The following is a 20,768-nucleotide window of genomic DNA, read 5'->3' on the forward strand; positions in this document are numbered from 1 at the left end:
AGCCGCTCCGGAGCCGGCGGGCCGAGCCCTGTGTCTCCGTCCGTCCCCGCCACCAGCGCGGGACGCAGCACAGGCCCCGAGTTCCCGCAGCTCAGGGGCTGCAGACCAGGAGCGGGGGCCGGCAGGTCGGGTTCTGGGGGGCCCCTTCCTGGCGCAGAGGGAGAGCCAGCCCTGGGGTCTGCGGCACCGACCCCTCGTGGGCCCCTCCTGACGGGCCCCTCCCACTGCGGCCGCCCGGTCCATGGCACACTGACAGCGGAAGCTGAAGAGCTTTCCCTTGGAAAATGAAGTCAGGCTCCTCGTGTTGGCGCAGAACACCGGCCTCCGGCATCCAGGAGCGGTGGAGAGCCCTCCGCGGACCGAGGGGGCTCCCCTGGCTGCCGAGGCCGCCAGGCAGCTCAGCACCGGGACTGAATCGCACAGCCCTAATCCTGCTGACGAAGATGGGAACTCTGCCTCCAAAGATGTTTGAGCGTGGGCGCGCGCGCACCCCAGCCCCGGACAAGGGTGCTGCAGCTCCCAGCGTGCATCCTCCCGGTGTGCTTGGGGGCCCTGGGGCGGGAGGGGCCCTTCTGGAGGCAGGGGAGGAGCCTGGGGGGCTGGGGCCGCTTGTTGGCGTAGCCGCGCCCTGCTGCTTTGGGAGAACCTTCGGCAGCTTCCCAGGGAGCAGGTGCTGCTTCTCTGAGTTCCCAGGTGTTCTCACGTCTCTGCCTTAGGAAGTCGTTATTTTTCGAAGCACCCTCTGAAATGCGGTAGCGGCCAGGGTCCTGATGGGAGGAGGGCACCCAGGTCGGTGGGTCTGGGGCTGGCTCGTCCTGCAGCTCAGCACCCTGGGCCTGTGTGCACAGCGACCTGTTGTGGAATGAGGTCTGATTTTCCAAGGAAAGAAGTCCTCCGCTCAGACCCCCTCCTTTGTCTTCGTCTTGTTATTGTATTTTAATGCCTTTTATTTTCCAGGTTTAAGATGCTTGTGTTTGTTTTGCACAAACTCTTCCAAGAAATCCCCAGTTCTAAAACCCGAAGGGGATCTCATCTGAGTGATACAGGAGCCGAGCAAAGGATACAATGAAATCAATGCGATTTGCTTTTGCACCCATGTTTTTGGGCCCGCCCCATCGTTAATTAACCCTGATGGCTGTCAGGTGAGGCAGGACGTGGGGTGCCCCGACGTTATCGATGGCCCCTGCAGGGCACGGAGGGGGCACACAAGGACACGCTGGCAGAGCCACACTCCCTGGGGGCTGTAGAGGGTGTAAGGCAGAGGGGCTGCCCGCGCGGACCCAGAAGCACGGCAGGTGGTTTGTTCCCGGGTATCTAACAAATCCGCTTTAATCCTCCCGAGAGTGCTACCAGCAGGGGTCGTGGGCTGGATACTAACCACCGAAAATTCACGTCAGCTGGGAGCTCAGAGCGTGACTTTATTTGGAAATAGGGCCTTTGCAGATGTGATTGGACAGGGCTCTCGGTGAGGTCCTCCTGGGTGAGGGCGGGCCCTGAACCGAGGCCTGGGGCCCTTACAAGAAGAGCAGCCACGGAGGCAGACGTGTGAGGACCCCTGAGGACCGAGGAGGGGGCTGCAGCCGGAGCCCCCAGAGGAGCCGGGCTCACAGACGCCTGGGGTGCGCACCGCTGGCCTGCATGTGAGGTGGGGGACACGGGTGGTGTCCAGCTGCCCTGTCCGTGGTGATTTGCTGCGGCAGCTTCGGGAAACTAACCCAGTCTTTCAGATGAGACCCTGGGGCTGGGAGGGTTCAGCTTTCCACCCACAGTCGTGCAGGCGGTGAGCAAGGGCTGGCCCCAGGCCGGCGTCTCCCCAGTGCTGGGTGTGGGGAGGACCCGGCACACCCGTGGGCCAGGATGGAGCCCTGGGCACCGTCCGCACTGCTCGCAGGTGTCCCAGGTTGTCGTCCTGGTGGACGGCGCCCGTCTCTGAAACCAAAACCCTTTCCCTGTCGCCGCCGGCCCTGCCGGTCCTGCCCCAGGAACGTGTCTGTCGGTGCCCCTGTCGCTGTCCCCCGGCTCCGCTGGTCCCCGGCCCCCCCCGCATGGGTGCACCCGGGTCACATCCTCCCGGAGGGATCCTTAGTTGAAGGCTCCTGACTGGTGGCCGGAGTCCACCCTGCTGTCTGGCCGCACGTGGCCACCTGGCATCGCAGTCACCCTGGGCGCCTGTGTTGTCTGCTGGCCACATCGGCGCCGTCTCGAGGGGGCGTCCTCCATGGACTGTTTCGTCGTCTTCCTGGCTGAAGCGAGTCTCTCTCGCGCCTTCTCCCACCTTGCCCGGCACCCGCCAGATGCCCCGCTGTTGGGAGTGCCTGGGGTTGGCCGTGAGGACCAGGCGAGGGAACCCAAGGCCGTGGAAGCTGCACCGGATCACAGCGCTGGTGGCCCAGCGGACCTCGCTGAATGAGCGGCCCTCTCCCCCAGGTGGCGGCCGGGGTCTCGGGGCCGCAGCCCAGCTCCGTGCCGGCCGGGCCTGGTCCTCACGCGCAGCTGGCAGCGTGCGCTGCGTGGGGTCCAGGGCGAGTGGCCGCTCCGGCCCTGGGCGAGCCTCACGGGGACGGAGGGACCGTCCCGGGCTCCACAGGTCTATTTGAGGGAATCGTCCTGCACGGCCTGTCCTGTGTGTGCGTGTGTGTGCATGTGCACATGCAGGTGAGTGTCACAGAACATGAACACACGCGTCGCTATCCCGAACAATTCCGAGGCAGCGTGTGAAGCCCCTTCCCGCGATGGGCCCCAGCCACGCCCCTGGAAAATGCACTGCAGACCTTGGGTGTGGCCCCAGCACTGCTTTCCTGGACGGCACATCTTGTTAGCGTCAGCACGTGGAAGGAATGACTGACGTTTTCTCTGTGGCTCGAGTATACGGTATGGGTTGAAGTATTTGTATTCCGGACGGGGCGACACTTAACGCTGTGTCCCGGTTTTTGGTTTGGCTTTGCTTTCCGTGATCGCGAAGGGTGCCGCACACCCTTGTGGGCCGTGGGTCTCGGGCGCCTGCGGTCCAGCAGCATCAGCGCTCCCGCCAAGGCTGTTGGTGAAGCGACCCTCCTCACTCTGCTCCCCTCGCTCCTGTGTGCTCTCTCCTCCCCGGGCCCTGAGGGTTGTGGAGCCTGGAAAGCCCTGCACTGCGGCTCCCACTGCCAGGTCAGGCCTCGCCCCTCCCAGGGCACTAGCGCTGTTCCCCGTGGGCCGCTGAGGCCCCAGGATGACGAGGTTGTCTGAGTGTCCCTGTGTCGTGACACCCGACCCGCAGGGACCGGCTGGCCTTCCGTGGCAGCAGTGGGAACCATCTGCAACCAGGTGTCAATTACTTTGTATTTCCAGAAATCGAGAGAAAGCATAAAGGATGACATTAAAAAACCACCATTCTAAAAAAAGGCCTGGCGCTCTGCAGACACTGGTGAGTCTCCCAGGACCATCCCCTAGCCCCTTCCTCGCTCCCCTGGGACACTCACTGAGCCACGTGGTCCCTGCACCTGTTTTTCTCCAGTTCTGCAGACGTGTACCTACAAACAATGTTTGTATTTTAAAAATAAATGGCATTTCATTGTATATACAATCCTAATCTTGATTATTTGAGCAGGTTTGGGATATGTCCATGTGAATACATGTCCAGACCATTCCTTTTAATTGCTGTATATACTGTTCAATTATAGAGCATGTCACACTATCACTATAATTTTTAAATCACTTTTTATTTTTTAAAGGCAAAACATTTACCAATTTTGATGATTTTTTCCCCTCTGGTTATAAAAACAACACACACACACACACAATGTGGAAAAATGTGAGGTTCAGAGTCACAGAAGGGCAAATAAAAATGCCATTGTGCTCATCCTTTTGCTGTGACTGATTTAACATCTAGTATTACTTTTCAGTCCCTTCCGTTAACATATGCACGTATTATGTAAATATACATTTCTTTTGAGTACTTTTCCATGTCATTAACTTTTTAAACATGGTCTTGCATAAACGCGTCTTAGGAATATGGGGCAATTAGTGAAACCACTCCCCTACTGTAAAATTTTGACTCGGTTGCAAACTTCTTTTCCAGAAAAGCTCATCTCTTTCTGCTCCTACAAGCCAGGTCTGGGTGTGCATCCCCACGAGGTTCATGGCTGACAGGTCTCCCGCCTGGTGAGCATTTGGCTGGGGGTTGGGGGGGCTGGCCCCGTCTTGGACTGGCTCAGACTGGCTCGTGCTGGCTCAGTCACTCCTGGGCTCACCGGCTGCAGGGCCGTCCCAGGCCCGAGGGTGCCACAGCGGACAGGCCGCCCCGCGCCGTCCAGGACACAGGTCATGGAAGGGCGGAGGCGAGCGGTGGCAGGGGCCCTGCTCCCCCGCAGGCTGCCCACAGCATTGGCGCAGGGAGCGCAGGAAGGGGAGTGGGTGTCTTGCCAGCTCAGCTGCTGTGACAGATGCCACCAATAGCGGCTCTGGGGCCTGGACGTCAGAGCTCCAGGTGCCACAGGGCTGGCTGCTCCCAGGCCTCGCTCCATGGCCGAGTCCGCACGTGGCCTCTCCTCCCCACCCTGTGACTTCACCTCACCTGCGTCACCTCCTCGAAGGCCCGTCTCCACAGACGGTCACGCTGGGGTGAAGGCTTCAAACTGTGAGTTTTGGGGAGCCTGTGCGGGAAGAGCTTTCTGGGCGCTTCCCAGGAGTCTGTGATGGGCGGAGGGAAAACGGAGTGCGAACTAGATAAGGTACAGCTGTTACCCCAGACCTTACAGACACCCGGGGCACGCTTCCCTCGCTGCCTCTGAGGATCTGCAAACGTGCGGAGCCTCAGCGAGCCCCAGACGGCAGGGGTTTAGTGCTCTCCCTGCCTGTCTCGACGCCCCCGGAGGGAATGGGGGTCGGGGAGGGTGCGTCCAGGATGCAAATACTGATTTACTGGGGAACCTGGAGTCCGGTTTCTGACTGGCTTGGCCTCCGCCCCCGGGAGCCTGTGTGGTGTTACCCGCTCGGTACACGGCGGACCCGGGAAGGACGGTTCCGGAATCCGAGGGGATCCGAGCGGACGCCTCCCGCCCCGCGCAGGTTCAAGGTGGAGGCCGAGCCTTGTAAACCAGCACCTCTGCCCCCCGCACCCGCCGCCAGACTTGAAGGAAAACCCTCAAGGTGAAGAAACTAAAATGGCGTATTTTGGGGCTTTTGAAACATAAGGAGTTCTGATTTTTCTTCTTGAAAAGAGACGATTTTAGAACCTCCTTGGCACCCCACAGTCCTCTTGGTGGTCTCATCTTTTTCTCCTATTTTAATGTGTAATGAAGCTGTACTTCAACAATTGCATTGGGACCATCTGCCCAGTAGACGCTGCACTTGTATTTTTACTTTCTATTACAAAAATGACCAGAAATACAGCTTCGCTCTGCTCTACGCAATAGATGTTTATCTCAGAGTCTTTAAAGTGAATTCCATTTTAAAGTGTATTAGAATAGCTGGATATTTAAAGGACCCTGGCCAGAGTTCTTTAGTGAAGAAGCACTCAGGTACTTCAGAGACTTTGAAAGCAGGAGTGACCGTGTAAACAGGACCGCAGACGCCCTGACCCTCAGACCTGAGAGGACAGTGTCCACGCTGTGAGGCCCGCCCTCGTTCTGTGCAGTAGGGCCCCGAGTTCTCCGGAACCCACCCCCAGGCGTCCCCGCCCCCGCTCCCTCTGATGTGCAAATGCAGGAGGAGGAAGGACGGGTTCGTTCACCCTTCACCAGGCCGCCCGAGGTGAGCAGCACGGGCTGGGAAAGGAGCTGAGTGGACGCGGTTCGCTTTGGGCCGCCGGTGGGGACGAATGGTCTCTCTTCCCCCTTATCTATCTACCTGTGAATCCTCTAGAACATTCAGGCTCGGAGCGAGAACGGTTTGTGTTACGTGGCTCAGCTTAGCACACGAAGCAGGTCAGCTTCCAGGAATGCACAGGAGGGGCCGAGGCGCCCTGGACCCCCTCCCTCCCTTGGGTTATGTTCACCCCGCGTGTGCAAACGGCCGGAGCGGCCTGGGCCTCGGCTGGATGGAGAAGGCCGGCTCGCAGACGCCGGGGCGGGGGGTTGTCGGCTCGGGCGTCAGGTGGGAACTAGGCCAGCTTGAGGCACTGTGTGTTGAAGCAGTCCCCCTCCTTGCTGGCCACGGCCTCGAGCAGAGCCTGCTTCTTCTGCAGACTCCGGGACGACTCCAGCTCGTACATGGTGGTCAGGTTGAAGAGTGCGCTCTCGTGCAGGCAGTGCCGCGGGTCCTGCTGGGTCATGGCCTCCAGCTGCCGCAGCGAGTCCTTGAGTCGGCCCAGGTAGAGCAGGCACACGGCCGCGTTGTTGTTGGCCTGGAGGGGGACACGCGGGACTGGATGCGGCCTCACAGGGCCCGAGGACCTCCCTGGCCCCCATGAGAGTGCCTGATGCCGGCAGACTTGTTGGGAGGGGCGGGGGGCACGGGGTGGGGGGAGCCGCCTCTGCTCGGGTGTCTTACCACCGCATTTGCTGGGTCAATCCTTAGAATCTCTGTGAAGCATCGGTGGGCTTCTGCAAAGTTGTTCTGACCGAGGTGAAGGAAAGCTCTGGAAATAAGCAACGCACAGAGGATTAACCAGGAAAGTCAGGATGCGGGCAGGTGCGTGGCAGCAGCACTGACGGGGCAGCTCCCAGAACTGGAACCCCACAGGGAGGACCAGGCAGCATTGGCCCCTCAGGCGTCACCCGAGCCAGGTGGTGTCAGTGCTTTCCAGATATGGCAGGGGACAGGGCATTCTGGGGAGCAAACTGCACTGGGTCTGACGTCTGTTAGTTTAATTCAATCCCTATCAAAATACCGATGGCATTTTTCACAGAACTGGGACAAAAGAATTTTAAATTTGTAGGGAAACACAAAAGACCCCGAATAGCCAAAACTATCTTGAGAAAGAAAACTGGAGCTGGAGGAATCACGCTTTCTGACTTCCGACTATACTACAAATCTACAATGATCAAAACGGTATGGTACTGGCACAAAAACTGACATAGATCAATGGAACAGGAAAGAAAGCCCAGAGGCAAACCCACACACCTATGGTCGACTAATCTATGACAAAGGAGGCAAGAATATACAGCAGAGAAAAGTCTCTTCAGCAAGTGGTGTTGGGAAGACTGGACAGCCTCATGTAAAAGAATGAAATTAGAGGGAATTCCCTGGCAGTCCAGTGGTTAGGACTCGGCTCTTTCACTGCTGGGGCCCAGGTTCGACCCCTGATCAGGGAACTAAGATCCTGCAAGCCCTGTGCCCTGTGGCATGGCCCCAGGCGCCCCCCCCCCCAAAAAAGAATGCAATTACAACATCCCTTCATGCCATACAAAAAAATAAGTAAACTCAAAATGGATTAAAAACCTAAATATAAGACCAGAAACCAAAAAACTCCTAGAGGAAATCGTAGGCAGTACACTCTGTGACATAAATAGTAGCAATATTTTTTTTGGATCCGTCTCCTAAAGCAAAGGAAATAAAAGCAAAAATAAACAAATGGGACCTAATTAAACTTAAAAGCTTTTGTATAGCAAAGGAAACCATTGATAAAATGAAAAGGCAGCCTACTGAGTGGGAGAAAATATTTGCAAGTGATATGACCTATAAGGAGTTAATATCCAACATATATAAACAGCTCATTCAGGGACTTCCCTGGTGGTCCAGTGGTTAAGAATCCGCCTTCCAATGCAGGGGATGCGGGTTCGATCCCTGGTTGGGGAACTAAGATCCCACATGCCACGGGATGCCTCAACTAGAGAGCCCGTGCACTGCAACGAAGAGCCCACTTGCTGCAACGAAGATCCCGTGTGCCACAACAACCAAGACCCAATGCAGCCAAATAAATAAATAAATACTAAAAAAAATAAACAGCTCATTCAATTCAACATAAAAAAAGATTAAAACCTGGGCAGAAGACCTGAATAAACCCCTACTTACATGGTCGATTAATCTGTGACAAAGGAGGCAAGAATATACAATGAGGCAAAGACTCTTCAATAAATGGTGTTGGATAAACAGGACAGCTACATGCAAGAGAATCAGACTAGACTCCTAACTCACACCAAAGTAAATTCAAAATGAATTTAAAACTTAAATGTAAGACCTGAAACCATACAACTTCTAGAGGAAGATACAGGCAGTATTCTTTGACATCAGTCTTAGCAATAGTTTTTTGGATCTGTCTCCTCAAGCAAGAGAAACAAAAGCAAACAAACAGCCAGGACTACATCAAACCAAGAAGCTTTTGCACAGTGAAGGAAACTCAACAAAATGAAAGCGCAGCCAACCGAATGGGAGAAGATATTTGCAACTGGTATATATCAAATAGGGGTTAACAAAGAACTCAAACAACTCAACATCAAAAATACCTGATTAAAAAATGGGCAGAGGACCTGAATACACAGTTTTCCAAGGAAGACATACAGATGGCCAGACACATGGAAAGCTGCGCAATGTCACTAATCATCGGGGAAATGCAAATGAAAACCACAATGAGATACCACCTCACACCTGACAGAATGGCTGTTACCAAAACGACAGCAAGTAACAAGTGGTGGTGAGGCTGTGGAGAAAGGGGACCCTTGTGCCCTGTTGGTGGGAATGTAAACTGGTGCAGCCGCTGTGGAGAACAGTATGGAGGGTCCTCAGAAAACTAGAAATAGAGCTGCCATATGAGCCAGCAATTCCACTCCTGGGTATTTATCCAAAGAAAATAAAAACACTAATTAGAAAAAAATACATGCACCCCTACGTTCACTGCAGCATTATTTACAATTGCCAAGATACAGAAAGCAATCTAAGTGTCCATCAACAGATGAATGGATAAAGGGGTGTGCGTGCAGTGCATGGAATATTACTTGGTCATAAAAAAGAATGAAATCTTACCATTTGTGACAACATGGATGGACCTAGAGGGCATTATGCTAAGTGAAATAAGTCAGAGAAAAACAAATACTGTACGATTTCACTTATATGTGGAATCTAAAAACGAACAAACACAGAACAGAAACAGAGTTACAGACACAGAGAACAAACAGGTGGTTGCCAGAAGTGGGGTGGGTGAGGGGAGGACAGAAACAGGTGATTAAGGGAGGGGGATATAGAGGGACAAACTTCAGGTGCAAAATAAACATGTCACGGGTCTGAAATGCACAGTGTGAGGAATGCAGTCAGTGATAATGTGAGAACTGTGTGTGGAGACACGTCATAATTAGACTAATGGTGGTGATAGGTTGAAAGCTATAGAAATATCAAGTCCCTATGTTGTATAACAGAAACTAACACAGTGTTGCAAGACAATTATACTTCAAACAAACAGAAAAAGATCAGATTTGTGGTTGCCCGTGGAGGGGAAGGGGGAGGGGGGATTAGATGAAGGTGGTCAAAAGGTACAAACTTCCAGTTATAAATAAGTACTAGGGATGCAGTGTGCAACACGATGATCATAGTTAACACGGCCGTACGTTACATGTGAGATGATGGATGTTCAGTGAACTTACTGTGGTCCTCACTCCATGATGTCAGTATGGAAATCAGATAGATCACCATGCTGCACACCTTACACTTACACCGGCTGTAAGTTAATTATATCTCAGTAAAACTGGAAGGAAAAATAAAGGAAAAATACATACCTGTTCATTAAAACCATTATTTTACCCTGCAGTCCATCCAGTTTCTGTGTTACTTTCTCTACGTCTTGAAAGTACTTTTCAGCTGTCTTTATGTCTCCAATCTGCTTTGACAAAATTATGTAGTCAGTTCAGCTGACAAATGTTAAATCTAAACCCACATACACAGTTTCCTCATGTTATGTACCAGGCAGGGTAAAACTCTGGTATAACCATTTACTGATGATCACTTTTTGTTACCAAAAAAAAGTAAGAGCCATTTAGGATACAGCAGGACGTCAACATCTATCTCTACATCAGCAAGTGAGTGGTTAATACACCTGCATGTTAACAAGTCTCTTACAGTTTTTAATTTGTACCCTTCAAAAGGAATCCTGGCATAGCATTATGAAAACTAAAAATACCTCCCGACTCCGGCCAGGCCCCGGGCCCGTTCTTAAACCTGCCCGTGGATCATTTCAAGAAACCTCTGCCTTGTAGCACCCAGGCAAAACATGCTCCACAAGTCCAACTTGTATATTTGGCAAATTAAACTTGATATTCTCGTTAAAAAAAAAGAAAAAAAAAAGAATGACTAAAAAAGTACAACATTTACCTTTTGGTATAATATTACAGTCTCCCAGTCAATTATTGGGGGGTTATTTGTGACCAGTAAAATGACAGAGATCATCAAACTAACAAATTTCAGTCCTATTCTGACCCAATAATACAGAATTCTATTGTGCGAACAAATGGCCGCGCTCTTAGCGAACGGTTACGGAGACCTCCTCAGCTCCCTCTAAAATGAAGCCAGAGCCACTGGGGGTCCTGATGGCTAAACCCCCTCCCCCGTCCTGCCATCGCTGCGGACCACAGCCTGGGGGGCGGGGGGTTAAGAGGGAATCGGGTCTCCTTCTGCACGAGGAAGGAGATCAGTGATCTAAGGCTTAGACTGCAAAATACAGGAAAAATGAAAACCCTGTGACAACAAAGACCTTACGACCAGGGTGAAGGAAGAACAAAGGCCTCTGTGTTCCAGGCCTAAAGGAGCAGCTCTGGAGCAGCTGACTCCAGGGCATCTCCTTACAACACACCACGAGGTGTCTCTGCATCTGCCGAGGGGACAGCATCGCAGCTGCAGTGTCAGCGCCCTCTTCTGCACACTCACCCCCATCCCGATTCCCGGGGTCCTCCAGCCACCTGCCGGGAGCGCTTGTTCCCTTCCCCTTCCTTCCAGGGAAGCCCGCGTACTACCTCCCTGCAGCCGAGGGCAGGCGTGCCCACCACCCAGCACCGAGGGTCTGGGTTACTCTCCACAGTGAGACCCCTGCAGGCAGCACCCGGCCCCTTCACGGTACCCTGGGAAACCAGGGCCTGGTGTTTGGTGACACAAAGACACTGGCTGCACTGCTGCTGCTGTGAGTAATGAGTGCCCTTCGTCGCCGACCCGGGGATCTCGAGTCCTCAGCCAGCGCCCATCAAGCTACCCTCATGGTCTCCGGCCCCTCTCTGTTGTCAATGCTGCCCCGAAAAACACCCCGCCAGGAGGAGGAAACAAAGTGGCACCATCCGCGCGTCTACTGGCCCCGCCCTCACGCACACGGTGGGAGCACCCGCGGTCCCCCAAAGAGGCCTGAACATCTGCGTCCCCCGCAGTGCGCTCACTTACCCTGCATCCTCCAGGGCCCAGGGGCATACTGATGGAGATACTGACGCTCACCAGCTGATAACAAAGGTGCACCAAGCCCTAAATGTCTGCTGGGTGCTGTGCTAAGTGCTTCCCACCGCTCACAACTTCTAACAAGCTGTGCTCTTGGTCCCACTCCTTTCTTCACTCTCTGGATTAAAAAGATGAGGCTCAGAAAGGCTGGGCGGTTTCCTCAGGTCACAAAGCTAACATAACAGAATGGGACTGTCCAACTCCCAGACCACGTGCTGGCCCTCTGCACCGCACGGCCTCAAGGAGCTGGTACAGGACTTGCGCTGAAACTGTCTTCTAGTGGGGGATAACGAAGGGATCTTAGAATTTTCTTTGCCACCTACTGATTTTTCTGGTCATTAGAAGGTAAGTTCACATCCTTGTATTTCTTTTTTTTTTTTTTAAAGAATTAATTTATTTTTGGCTGCATTGGGTCTTCGTTGCTGTGCACGGGCTTTCTCTAGTTGAGGCAAGCGGGGGCTACTCTTCGTTGCGGTGCGCAGGCTTCTCACTGCGGTGGCTTCTCTTGTTGCGGAGCACGGGCTCTAGGCACGCGGGCTCTGGTAGTTGTGGCTCGCGGGCTTTAGAGCGCAGGCTCAGTACTTGTGGCACACAGGCTTAGCTGCTCCGCGGTGTGTGGGATCTTCCCGGACCAGGGCTCGAACCCGTGTCCCCTGCATTGGCAGGCGGATTCTTAACCACCGTGCCACCAGGGAAGTCCACATCTTCATAATTATTAAAACGTAATTAGGATTTAAAATCCTACTGATTTTCTAAGACTCAGAGGCAGCGTAAAAAATTAAACAATATAAAAAGGCAATTAAAAATATTGCAAAGTATCTAGTAAGCAAATAAACAAACCCAAACTAGTTATTTGAAGAACAGATAATAAGTGGATGAACTAATCAAGGAAAAGAAAGCATGAGTAAACAATTATAAATGTAAAAGGAGAAATAACTATAGTTAAAGTGAAATTGAAGTAATTACGAAAGAAGACTATATTTTACAGAACTCTAAGCAAAAACATATGTGAATACACAGACCAAACAGGTGATTTTCTTGGCACTCTAAATTGCCAAAATTGATGCCAGAAACAGAGAGAAAAAACCTCACGCGTGGAACACTAAAGCCATTAGTAACAGTATTAAGTTACCCAACAAATCCTAGGAGGGTGGCTGAGGCCTCTTTGAGGTCAGTTATTCAAATCTCTCAGGAACATGTAATTCCAGAGTGTCCAAAATATCCCAGAGGACAGAGAAAGCAAGCAAGCAGCTATGTTTATGAAGACAGAACACAGCTACCAAATGCTTTGAGAAGGGCACACTCACACACACACACACACACACACACACACACACACACACACGCATACGCACGCACAAACCCAGACCAATTTCACTTATAACGATAACTGCAGAGATCTGGGGACACTTCCCCGGGGAGCCCAACGTACTGGAGGCGCAAATGTGAATACTTCTGTGGCCAGAAACGTCTCCACGGAAGCACCGACCAAGCCCCAGTCTGACCATCAGGGTCCCTCCCCTGGGCCGTCAGGTCCATGACTGTCACAGAAAGACTGTGCTTTCATATTTCAGGGTTCCTAGATGGACCTCCAGCATACATTTCTCAAATTATGCAAATTAAGACAGAAATGAAGTTTCTGAGATCGTCCTGAGTAGTGAGAAATTAGAGCAGATACAGAGCATTCTTTTAGTACGAGAATCAGGACAATAACCGGGCACCACGAGATCCCGGGCACGGCATTCTTTACATGGCTGCCTCGTTTCATCGGCACAAGGACCCCAAGAGGCAGCCACGAGCGTACCTGGTGCACAGAGGAGAGGATGCAGCTCAGGAGGGTGGCCAGCCCAGGGTCAAGGCTAGGTAAGCACCAAGGACAAACAGAAACCCGGGTCTTTCAGATGCTAGAACACGCGTTCTTCAACATCCATGAGTTACTCAGTGAAGGTCAAGCTTCAGAGACTGGGGCAGGGAAACCGGGCATCCTGGGAGGGACTTGGACGACACACAGGCGGCCATCACTGTTGGGTTGTCTCTGGATGCCCCCCTGGGGGAGCGGCGTGTGTGCGCTTGTGTGTGTGCGCGCTTGTGTCTGTGCGTGGCGTGGAGGACGGGGTGGAGGTGGGGTGCGTGTGTGCACGCATTCGTGTGTGTAGTGGCCAGGAGGTGCAGGAGGACAGGACCAACATCAGTGAAGAGAACCTGGGCTCTGGGTGACCTTGTTCAAATCCCTCCTGTGGGCCTGACCTCTGGGACCTCAGGCAGGTCACTTGAGCCCCGGGAAGCCTCAGTCTGCTCCTCTGTAAAGTGGGCCGGTTACACGGCGGAGGAGGATGGCCCAGCAGGGCACCCGCTCAGGGTCAGCGCCTCCCCACATCCATCCCCCTTGCTTTGACCACCACGGACGGCCCCATCAGGCTCCCGCCCAGGCTGCGGGTGCTACGGTCGACACCCTTTGAGACTGAGGGTGCGGGGCTGAGGCACCCGCGCTCGGCCTGCGAGTGTGGGCCTGCTGTCGTGGGGAGGACAGGAGCGAGGATGGGCGCCCGGCACCCCGGCACCAAATGCGTCCCGGCTTCAGCGCCATCCCTGGCAAAGCGGGTACGTCCCGGCTTCCCGCACTGTCGGGACCGTGGTTCCAAGCGGGACCTCCTTTGTCCACGCACGTGGATTCAAGCGCGCTTTGGCTACGTTAGCAGCCACTTAAAATAAGATTACTGACGGTTTTGTCAACACACTTCTACCTGCAACAGGGCAATTTCTCAAGGAATCCATCTCAGCGCTTCCCAGATGAAAATCTACGAAAATGCACGTCTAGCAATTGGCTTCCTAATCACGTCAAAACCCGGAGCACAGTCAAGCCAGGACCAAGAAAACTGCCCCTTCTACAGCCACAGAAGTCTGACTTGATGTACTTCCTGTTCTCTTTCTGCAATCTACCGCATCCACGCTAAGGCGACCCCCGGCCCACCCTGCCAGCCGCGCGGCTCACCTGGAGGAAGATCCGGCCAATGCAGCTCAGCAGCTGGGGCTCCTGGTGGGGGTAGTACTGGACGACCGAGCGGTACGCGTCCACGGCCAGCACGTAATCCTGCGGGGGACCCAGAGAGCATCCCAGAGTTAGGAGGAGCACGCTGTTTTACACGTTACAGGAGCGCAGGTACCTGCAGACTCTCACGTGAAGCGGGAACACGAATGCGTGGGCAGGTGGGACGTGGCACCGCCGTGAGGGCGGCAGATGGCCCAGCAAACCAGGCTCTGAGTTCTGTGTGTAACCACGGTCCTGAGAGCCTTCCTCTCCCCGAGGGGCTCTGGCTGTGCACTGAGGGCAGAGGGGCTTTCTTCTTCCAGCTTCTGAGTAGCAACTAGTATTTCACCTGGACTCACTCTTTCTTTTCTGACAAAATCCTTAATTGGTGAATTTTGTCTTGCCTCCATCTGCCAGACACAGAAACTGAATTTATTAATAGCGTCTCTTAAACATTTTCTTTACTAAAACTCGAGGTAAAGTTCTTAAATGCAGACAAACATAAGCCCCATAAAACAGCTGGGCCGGGAGAGCTCGCTGGCTCTGGCGGGAGGAGGCCATCCGGGGCACCTGGCCGTATTGCCAGGGGCACAAGGACAAATCCCCAACAGCCCCGAGCTCAGACGGCAGGGTCGCCGTCCCGCCTGCTGGTGGGCACTGTCCCGGGCTCGTGTGAACAGCTCCCTGCGTCTCCCGGGTCAGCAAACAGCAGGCCGCGCGGCAGTGTTCTCCTCACTGAGTCTTCGTAAAACCCCACAAGGTACTTTTCTTTCTTTCGTCGTCTACGTTTCCAATGTCATGAAAACTGGGACAGGCGTTACTAGTTCGCTAACTGGATGTTATGAAGACAGACGACAAGAAACGTTCCAGTTTAGCAGAGAAAAAAAAAATGGAAAGACTCTGGCAGCTTCGAGAGCAGCTCTTCACGACGAACTGGACTTGCTGGTGCAGGTGGCGAGCCGGCAGTACCTGCCTGTCCCCCTCGGCTCCTGGCACCGCTGCCCGCGCCCTGCCCAGCGGGAGCGCGCGGGTGAGGGTGTGCCGAGAGCCCGCTCTCGGGGCGGCAGTGACCCCCGGTGCCTGGGGCCCGAGGGACGCTGAGGCCCGGCTTGGGGTCCGGCGCTGCTGAGCCCTGGACTTCTGCGGGGAGACGGGGGCACCTCGGAGCATCTGAGAATCACCCACTGTGCTGAACGTCTACGCCTCACTTCAGGCTTAGGGCGAACGGAAGGCCACCTCGCCGTTCGTGTCCGGCGGCGCCCAAGTGTCACCGGGTCAGGCCAGTGCACACGCCCCGATCCCAGCCCGCGTCTCCGGGTGGCTCTGTGGCCGGCGTCGCCGCCTAACACCTCCACGTCTCGGCGCCCCGGCCTGCTACGGAGAGGCATGCGGCCGCTGTCCCGCCGGAGCGGCGCTCCTGGGAGAGCACGGCTGGGCGGACACAGCCGTGGGGACCCCGTGCGGAGGCTTTCAGACGAGGCGCCGGGCCCGGGTGGCAGCCCCGGGTGGCTGCAGCCTCGGGCCCAGGCCCTGGCGGTTCCAAGGAGCCCGGCCTCCAGTAAACCAGAGCGGAGCGCGGCCCAGAGCTTGTCAGCGGACGACCATTTAACGAAATCGTTTATTTACCGGAGGAAAGGAGGAAATGCGGCCCCGGCTGAAGGGCGCTCTTGAGGGCGAGCGCCGTCCAGGCCGCGGTCAGGCGGGCGCGGCCGCTCGCAGGGACCGACTGCTCTAGCTCCGTCTTCCCCCTCTTCTCTCAGCAGCTGCACCGTCTGGCGGGGCACGGAGGCGGGCGGCGCGGCGCCCTGAGTCTCCCAGATGGGCTGGGGTGCCCAGGCTGCGACAGTGTTTCAGGCACACGTTCAGGCTGAAGCGTGTGGACAGACTGCTCATCGTTAAAAAGGTGAATCAGCGTTCACGTCGCCGTAGCAGAAATGTTATTCAGAATAAGAAGCGGCTGCTGAAGTAACCCAGCGTCGCCCACACGCGAACGGAAGGGACGGGACGCGCCGGTGAGGCCGACGCTGCTGTAATTCCGGGCTCGCTCACTAGGTGGCGACAGGATGCGCACGCGTGCTGGCGCCTCAGCCGCAAAATTTTTCATTCCTTTTTTTAACTCGTGGAAATGAAAGCATAATCTAAAATCTCAAATTAAACTGCACTTGTGGTAAAAGTATTTTTGAAGCACAGTGATCTGTTCTGTACTGAGTCCCGACAACGTAGGTACAAGACTTAGTCTGGCGCCTGGTGGTATCATCACTCCAGCAGTAGACAAAGGGTGTTCTTATCCCACAATTTTCTATTAATGTGCCTTAAAAATGCACACAGGAAGCCACCAGTGGAACAGGAGACCCTCCTGAGGTGTCCCAGCCCGTGACCAAGGAGACACCGATCGGCCCGTGACTTTACGATGTGTCCTTTGTTTCTGCGCGTGAGCCGGCGAGCTCCACGGAAGGAAGGCGGCAGTGGCCCTGGGCGGCTCCCTCCACCCGCGGGAGGGACGGGGCGCCGTGTCAGGGGTCACGGTGGCAGGAAGGGAGGAGCTGAGAGAACCAGAGCGCCTTAACCCCAAGGCGCTGTCCAAGGGGGGCTGCAAGTGCATCCCTTCTGGGCCTTCGTTTCCGGGGAGGTCCCCGGGGCTCGGGGGTGGGAGGGGCACGCGAGGCAGTCTGCACCCCAGGGTCACAGCGACGCACGGAAGGCAGGGCCCTGGAGCAGGAGCCGAATGCACACCCAGCGTGGCCTTCTGCATGGGACCCACAGCTGGCCCGGGACGCGGTCCCCTCAAGGGGCTGCCCTGTCAGGGTTAGACACCAGCTCCCGGAGCCCGCTTCTCCCCTCGGCCATTTGCCTGCTCTGCTCTGCTAAAACCAAGCTCAGGAGTGACCCTGGGCTGGCCCGTGGGAGGGCCACGATCTGGCCTCTTAATGGCCCAGAAGATGTTAACGGAGCTGCTCTGGGTGTCTGCGGCTCACTGATTCGGGCAGCAGCCTCCAGCCCCTGCCGCTGGGCCCTGCCAGGGAGGCACGGATGGAGGAACAAAGGAGCGACGCCCTCGGTTCAGCCTCCTCGTCCCCCAGCCGCCTCCCCGGGGGCTGGCAGTGTGTGTGGGGGTGCGGGGCTAAGGAGCAGGTCTCCCGGGGAAGCCTGTCCCCAGATGCCATGGCCATTGAGCGCAAGTCAGGTCAGGACGAGGGAAACCACCTCCTCTAATGGGGGGAACAGAGGCCAACTCTGGGACTGAATCCAGAGAAAAACAGGAGGGAGAGAGAATTGAGAGCATGAGGAGGATTTCAATTAAATCATCTCGACCCCTGTTTGAACAATTAAACTTGGCAGTGTAAATTCTACATTCTATTGACATTTCTTTCAGTAGAAATTAAAGGACGTTTATCCTGAGTGTCTCGCTGGCCTCTCTGCTCGATAACCGCCCCCGCATGCACACCACCTCGAGGTCCCAGCGGTTCCCCCCCCCCCCACGCCCTGAGAACATCATACCTTCATGAGCAGCAGACAATTGGCCATGGAGCACGTCACCCGTCCCAGGCGGGACCGCCACAGTTGCACGGAGGCTGCAAGAGCGGAGTACGGTGAGTGCATGGGGAGCGGGTCCTGCCGCCGGCCCGACCCAGACAGATGGACGCCCCGCCCCCGTCAGCCGGCTAGGCCACCGCTCCCTGTGCTGCTCAGCCCACACCTTGGGCTGTGCTCTTGGCGACCTGCTCAGCCTCGGGGAGGACAGATCCCACGAGCCGACCAGGGCCATGTCCCCAGGTCGGCACGTCCAAAAGATGGGAAAAGCCGGCCAAGACGACAGCCCTCGCCCTGCAGCGGGGCCACTCCTGGTGTGACCTGGATGGGCTGAAGGCCTCCCGGATGCAGGGCTGGTGGACGGTCACACCCCGGTGTCAGCAGCTGCGCCCTGGTAACAGCGGCCTGCCTGCCCAAGGCCTAGGTGTTGTGACCTTTTAAGTGGAAGCAACAATTCCTAACCCATCTGCCTCAGCAGGCTCTGAGGGCAGGGGGAGTGGAGCGGATGCGGGGCGGGGAGGCTGGAGAGGCCGGTGCTTGGTCAGATGCTGAATCTGCCATCCAGCTCAGGACCAGGGAGAAGCACGTCCCAGACACATGTGAATGGTGACCACTGGGCGAGCTTGCCTTAAGCTGACCTTCCTCCCCTGCCGGGACCAAGGGTCAATTTTGGGATAACAGTCTCCTAGAAATGACGCTTATTCCTGGAGTGCTTGAGAAAAGGACACAAAACTTAATTGTCAGAATTAAGAACGTAACTCACTTTGCCTTTCAGCAATTAAATATACATTAGCTGCTTACATTCCCCTTATGACATCATTTTCGTGAAAAGAAAAATTCTGAATATCTTTCCTTAACCAATGTAAAATGTGGATTCTCAGTGAACTGAATTTGATTTTGACTATCTTTGAGGACTTCCTAGTGCTTTCTTCCCCTCTTTGCCTATAAATCTGTTGATCTGCTGTGAGCTGTCAGGTTTCCGGGCACTGCTTCCTGAGCTCCAACAACTACCTGCTCTCTGCCACCAGAACACGGACCCCCCGTGGGATGACATGGCCAGAGTGGGAAAGATGCTGAGGGCGGATGTCCCAGGGCACGGAGATGCCCACGTCAGACCCCTGTTATCTACCGGCACTTACATCACTGAGAAGGACGCACGAACATCGCACCTACAGACCTGGTCTCCTGGGATTTCTCAAAGAAAGGGATCTGTGTTTAAAGCACAAACGCAGCCAGAGCTGTTGGTCCTCGAGGATGGACATCTCCTGCCTGGGATGCTTCCCCCTTTCCCACAGTCACGAGCGCGTCTGGGGTGCACGGCGCCCGGGGCCCCGCCGTGCCCGAGGCATGGGCACAGGTCTCTGCCCCGGGGGGTTCTCCTCTCAGGCCACCTCTCCTGCTTCTGGCACATCCGTCTCCTCACAGCGTGGCTTCAGAGGAAGCCCACCCCTTGCCCACATCATCCGTGCTCGCCCGTGGTCACCGACAGCCGCTCCAAGTCAGGCGCAGAGCGGGGGACCACTGAGCCCCTGGAGACCACATAAGCCCACAGGCTCACGTGCAGAGGTGCCAGCCTCTCAGGGAGGTCCCATCTGAGCTGGGTTTTGAAGCATGATTAGAAGTTCTTCTCTCTAACGTTCTCAAGAAATCTCAGCCAGGATAATCTTTTCAAAACGCAGTTCAGCCCCTGCCCGCCCAGCACTCACATAATGACCCATTTCCATGGCCTGGCCCCCGAGGCTCCACACGCAGGGCCCCGTCTTCCTTTCCTCTCCAGCTCCGCCCAGGCCTCAGGCTCCCCACGGGCGGGCGGGCCAGGCACCCACCTTGCTGTGGACGCTCACGTTGATTTCTGGGGTTATTTGCTGTAGGAGGGTCTCGGCCTCACGGGGCTCCCCGAGAGTGGGGTTCGTGCCTTATGCCAGCACCAACCACGGTGCCTGGCTTGGTCCAAGAAAGGACCGAGGAGATGAATGCATGAGAGGATGAGTGCATTACGGAGTGAGAAGGAAAAGAATGAGACAGAGAAACCTCTGGGGCCGAGTCCGCTGACGATGCCGGCTGACTGTCTAAGGAAGGCGAGTCCGGCACTGACCTTGTCTGTTCTCCGGGGCCATGCTGTTCATGCCGCCATCCTCGGCCAGGCCCTGCTCCAAGTTCGTCAGGATCTGCGGGAAATGGAAGGAAGAACAACAGAAGTGAATTTGCTTCTAGACGTTGTCACAATATACTCCAGGAGAAGCAGATTTCTCTGTATGGAAACCCATTTGTCAAGGAGCGTTTCGCAGGGACACGTTTTAAGCTTCGCTGCTCACAAGGCACGGAGATGACGGCAAACAGGGAGCTGCTCTCTGACTGGTGGGGGGTTTGGGTTTATGACGCTCGTAAAGCATCAGAGACCCCAGACGAGGGGCAGATATTCTCTGTCTGTCAGGAAAGCATCAGGAATGTTACACAAGAGGACGATTATTAACTTCTGTGAAAACATCAGGCTCGCTCCTCGAGGGCACCTGAGATGTGCAGCCTTTTTAAATGTATCAGATAAATTCTGAGCATCTGTCACTTTACATAGTTTTTACTGTTCGGCTAATAACCTTGAGTTGCTTCCTCTGTGATTTGGTTTCCCTGAAAGGAAAGAAGTTGCTACCACGGTGATCTGAGCAGAGCCTATGTTCTTTTGGAGGGCAGGGTGAGGAGAAAAACGTGTTAATAGTAAAGGCTGTTTGCAGGGAAGGAAAAGAAAGACGTGCTAAGTGAAAACGGGGGTCTCATGCTTCCCTGACGGCCGACTTCAGGCCACGTGCTTTGGGGAGACACCCCCTTGTGTAGTGGGCCACCCTGCAAGGCAGCACTGCCCCAAACGGCCCACCCTCAAGAGCCGAAG

The 20,768-nt window shown here is 55.1% G+C and overlaps 1 protein-coding gene and 1 long non-coding RNA gene across 3 annotated transcripts in view; one reads left to right on the forward strand and one right to left on the reverse strand.

The window, feature by feature from the left end:
• The first annotated feature begins 548 nt into the window (after window positions 1-548).
• On the forward strand, window positions 549-5,298 carry LOC132598256 (uncharacterized). Of its 2 annotated transcripts, XR_009566279.1 has the most exons (3): window positions 549-1,142; window positions 1,433-3,406; window positions 4,061-5,298. It is a non-coding gene; the product is annotated as an uncharacterized lncRNA (long non-coding RNA). The 2 variants fall into 2 exon arrangements; XR_011377917.1 differs by having other exon boundaries at window positions 549-3,406.
• The window catches only part of TRAPPC12 (trafficking protein particle complex subunit 12), a 64,474-nt gene continuing 47,386 nt past the window's right edge, over window positions 3,681-20,768 (reverse strand). Inside the window, exons 7-12 of the mRNA XM_030844518.2 lie at window positions 19,980-20,052; window positions 17,852-17,925; window positions 14,318-14,416; window positions 9,630-9,730; window positions 6,472-6,559; window positions 3,681-6,325 (exon numbers count right to left, since the gene is read on the reverse strand). Of these exons, the coding sequence (XP_030700378.1) occupies window positions 6,083-6,325; window positions 6,472-6,559; window positions 9,630-9,730; window positions 14,318-14,416; window positions 17,852-17,925; window positions 19,980-20,052 (678 nt within the window). The 3' untranslated portion in view covers window positions 3,681-6,082. The remainder of the gene's footprint in view (window positions 6,326-6,471; window positions 6,560-9,629; window positions 9,731-14,317; window positions 14,417-17,851; window positions 17,926-19,979; window positions 20,053-20,768) is intronic.

Source organism: Globicephala melas, chromosome 12 (genome assembly GCF_963455315.2).
Source record: "Globicephala melas chromosome 12, mGloMel1.2, whole genome shotgun sequence".
Lineage (NCBI taxonomy): Eukaryota > Metazoa > Chordata > Mammalia > Artiodactyla > Delphinidae > Globicephala > Globicephala melas.